The following is a 3,434-nucleotide window of genomic DNA, read 5'->3' as shown; positions in this document are numbered from 1 at the left end:
GTAGAAGTTCCCAGGCTAGGGGGCTAATCAGCACTGGATCGTTTAGCCGGTGAACGAGGCCGGCGATGCAACTTGCATCCTCATGGATACCGGGTGGGTTGATTTCTGCTGAGCCGCAACAGGCACTCCTTACCTTTTTTCTATTTCTCTCACTGTTGTTGTTGTTGTTTTTCTTTTCTACTTTCTTTCATTCTTTCTTGATCTGTTTTGCTTTGGAGGGCCGCACCCGGGGCATATGGCGGTTCCCAGGCTAGGGGTCGAGACGGAGCTACAGCTACTGGCCACAGCCCCAGCCCATGCCCCAGCCGCAGCCACGCAGGATCCAAGCCTCCTCTGCGACCTCCACCCACAGCTCATGGCAACGCCAGATCCTTAACCCACTGAATTAGGGCAGGGATCGAGCCCACAACCTCATGGGTCGTGGGATTCGTTTCCACTGCGCCAGGATGGGAAGTCCTATTTTCACCTTGCAAGTTTGGTATGATATGCTGTGAGCAGATCCGTGCCCACACTTGTATGTGTGTTCGAGTGCACGGATGGCTTGAACTTCTGCTGCGGGTTTGGCTCCCTGGGGAGGTGGTTGAAGCAACCGCTCCTCCTGTCCGCATGAGGGCAGGTACAAGACGGCTGCAGAAGAAACAGGGTGAGAGAGCAAGCCCCTCAGCCCCGACGCGACCAGATGGGACCTGGATGGGGCCCCTCAACCCGAGGAATGAGCCCGTTTGCTTTGGTGGGCATGTTTAAACCATGGCAACCTTGTCATTCCTCAGCTCTGTGCATCAGCATGATCTGGATACTGTGCAACCACATCCAAGAATGAATGCGACCCTGCGCTTGGTGCAAGGGCAGCTGCTGTGCACAAGTGCACAAGCCCCCGCCCCCGCCGTCAATTCAGCTGACTCTGGACGGTCCTCCAACGGTTTCCTGGCTCGCGGAGTTCCCGTCGTGGCTCAGCAGTTCACGCACCTGACGTGTATCCCTGAGGAAGCGGGTTCCATCCCTGGCCTCATTCCAAGGGGAAAGGATCCGGCGTGGCCGTGATCTGTGGTGTGGGTCCCAGACACGGCTTGGATCCCCTGTTGCTCTGGCTGTGCTGGAGGCCGGCAGCTCTGGCCCCGATCCGCCCCCTAGCCTGGGAACCTCCATATGCCATGGGGGAAGCCCTCAAAAGACAGAAGACAAAGGACAAAAGACACACACACAAAAATCACTTCTCTCTTCTATGATTGATTGAGAATAATTAGCTTTATTTATTAATTTGTGCTTTTTATTACTTCCCTGTCAATAACTACTTCCTTTTTTATTTTTATTTTGTTTCAACATTCTAAAAACTCTAGGCTCAAAACACAAAGTGAACTATACCATAAATGACATGAATCAGAAAGAGAAATTGGACACATCTCCAAAGAGCAATCAGGAGAGGGGAAGGAGAGTGCATGTCAGGAGGGGGAGCAAGGGGATGGGGTTTGGGGGAAGCTGATGGGGAGGGCACTGGCAGGGGCGGAGGGGACCTTGGGGAAGGTGGTTTTGGAAATGGGCCGAGGGTTCTTGAAAGAGCCAGGCCAGGACCTGGTAGAGGGGGTGCGGGAGCAATCAGGGCAGGCACTCCCAGAAGGGCTGCTGAATGCGCCTCGGGCCCTTTGTCCCCAGCAGAGGCCAGGGCAACGTTGCCATCTAGCACAGGGAAAGGCACATCAGTGTCCGGGAATTCGGCCAGAGCAGCGCCAAGTGCCCCCTGCAGGGCTGGTGAGTGTTCGAGTGGACGGGAGACTTCTGGAGGACCAGCAGGATTTTCATCCTGCCCAGCTAGTGAGTCCTCCTGAGAGCCTGGTCCTGCAGGAGGAAGAGCAGGATTTGCCTCCTGCACGGCTGGGGAGTCCTCCTGAGAGCCTCGTCCTCCGGGAGGAGGAGCAGGATTTTCATCCTGCACGGCTGCTGAGTCCTCAGGAGAGCCTTGTCCTCCAGGAGGAGCACCAGGATGTTCATCCTGCCCAGCTGGTGAGTCCTCCAGAGAGCCTCGTCCTCCAGGAGGATTATCCAGATTTTCATCCTTCCCAGCTGATGAGTCCATCTGAGAGCCTCGTCCTCCAGGAGGAGGAGCAGGATTTTCATCCCGCCCAGCTAGTGAGTCCTCCTGAGAGCCTTGTCCTCCAGGAGGAGGAGCAGGTTTTTCCTCCTGCCCGGCTGGTGAGTCTTCCTGAGAGCCTCGTCCAACTGGAGCAGGAGCAGGATTTTCATGCTGCACGGCTGGTGAGTACTCCTGAGAGCCTCGTCCTCCAGGAGGAGCACCAGGATTTTCATCCTGCCCGGCTGGGGAGTCCTCATGAGAGCCTCGTCCTCTTGGAGGAGGATCAGGATGTTCATCCTGCTGGGCTGGTGTGTCTGCATGAGAGCATCCTCCTCCTGTTGGAGGAGCCGGATTTTCCTCCTGCCCGGCTGGAGAGTTCTCCTGAGAGCCTCGTCCTCCTGTAGGAGGAGCAGGATGTTCAACCTGCCCGGCTGGTGAGACATCATGAGAGCCTTGTCCTCCAGGAGAAGGAAGAGGATTTTCATCCTTCCCGGCTCGTGAGTCCTCCTGAGAGCCTGGTCCTCCAGGAGGAGGAGCAGGTTGTTCATCCGGCTCAGCTAGTAAGTCCTCCTGAGAGCCTCGTCCTCCAGGAGGAGGAGCAGAATGTTCATCCTGCCTGGCTGGTGAGACATCATGAGAGCCTCGTAATCCAGGAGGAGGAGCAGGATTTTCATCCTGCCCGGCTGGTGAGTCCTCCTGAGAGCCTCGTGCTCCAGGAGGAGAAGCAGGATGTTCATCCTGCCCAGCTGGTGAGTCCTCCAGAGAGCCTCGTCCTCCAGGAGGATTATCCAGATTTTCATCCTTCCCAGCTGATGAGTCCATCTGAGAGCCTCGTCCTCCAGGAGGAGGAGCAGGATTTTCATCCCGCCCAGCTAGTGAGTCCTCCTGAGAGCCTTGTCCTCCAGGAGGAGGAGCAGGTTTTTCCTCCTGCCCGGCTGGTGAGTCTTCCTGAGAGCCTCGTCCAACTGGAGCAGGAGCAGGATTTTCATGCTGCACGGCTGGTGAGTACTCCTGAGAGCCTCGTCCTCCAGGAGGAGCACCAGGATTTTCATCCTGCCCGGCTGGGGAGTCCTCATGAGAGCCTCGTCCTCTTGGAGGAGGATCAGGATGTTCATCCTGCTGGGCTGGTGTGTCTGCATGAGAGCATCCTCCTCCCTGTTGGAGGAGCCGGATTTTCCTCCTGCCCGGCTGGAGAGTTCTCCTGAGAGCCTCGTCCTCCTGTAGGAGGAGCAGGATGTTCAACCTGCCCGGCTGGTGAGACATCATGAGAGCCTTGTCCTCCAGGAGAAGGAAGAGGATTTTCATCCTTCCCGGCTCGTGAGTCCTCCTGAGAATCTGGTCCTCCAGGAGGAGGAGCAGAATGTTC

The 3,434-nt window shown here is 56.7% G+C and overlaps 1 protein-coding gene across 2 annotated transcripts; it reads left to right on the top strand.

The window, feature by feature from the left end:
- The first annotated feature begins 1,491 nt into the window (after positions 1-1,491).
- LOC125116107 (uncharacterized) lies at positions 1,492-2,495 on the top strand. Of its 2 annotated transcripts, XM_047761063.1 has the most exons (3): positions 1,492-1,746; positions 1,840-1,998; positions 2,281-2,495. In XM_047761063.1, the coding sequence occupies exons 1-3, from the start codon at positions 1,534-1,536 to the stop codon at positions 2,470-2,472; spliced, it is 564 nt and encodes a 187-aa protein (XP_047617019.1). In that variant the 5' UTR covers positions 1,492-1,533; the 3' UTR covers positions 2,473-2,495. The 2 variants fall into 2 exon arrangements, with proteins under 2 accessions (XP_047617019.1, XP_047617018.1); XM_047761062.1 differs by having other exon boundaries at positions 1,492-1,998.
- The last annotated feature ends 939 nt before the right edge of the window (positions 2,496-3,434 follow it).

This window comes from Phacochoerus africanus, chromosome 15 (assembly GCF_016906955.1).
Source record: "Phacochoerus africanus isolate WHEZ1 chromosome 15, ROS_Pafr_v1, whole genome shotgun sequence".
Lineage (NCBI taxonomy): Eukaryota > Metazoa > Chordata > Mammalia > Artiodactyla > Suidae > Phacochoerus > Phacochoerus africanus.
Note: the sequence above shows the minus strand (reverse complement) of the source record. Positions and strands in the feature narration are given on the sequence as shown.

Bases quoted from the DNA above. Each gene is read 5' to 3' on its own strand.
- LOC125116107 (XM_047761062.1), top strand. From the start codon at position 1,534: ATGGGCCGAGGGTTCTTGAAAGAGCCAGGCCAGGACCTGGTAGAGGGG. The intron at 1,999-2,280 runs GTGAGTCCTCCA...CTCGTCCTCCAG, and splicing joins ATGTTCATCCTGCCCAGCTG to GAGGAGCACCAGGATTTTCA.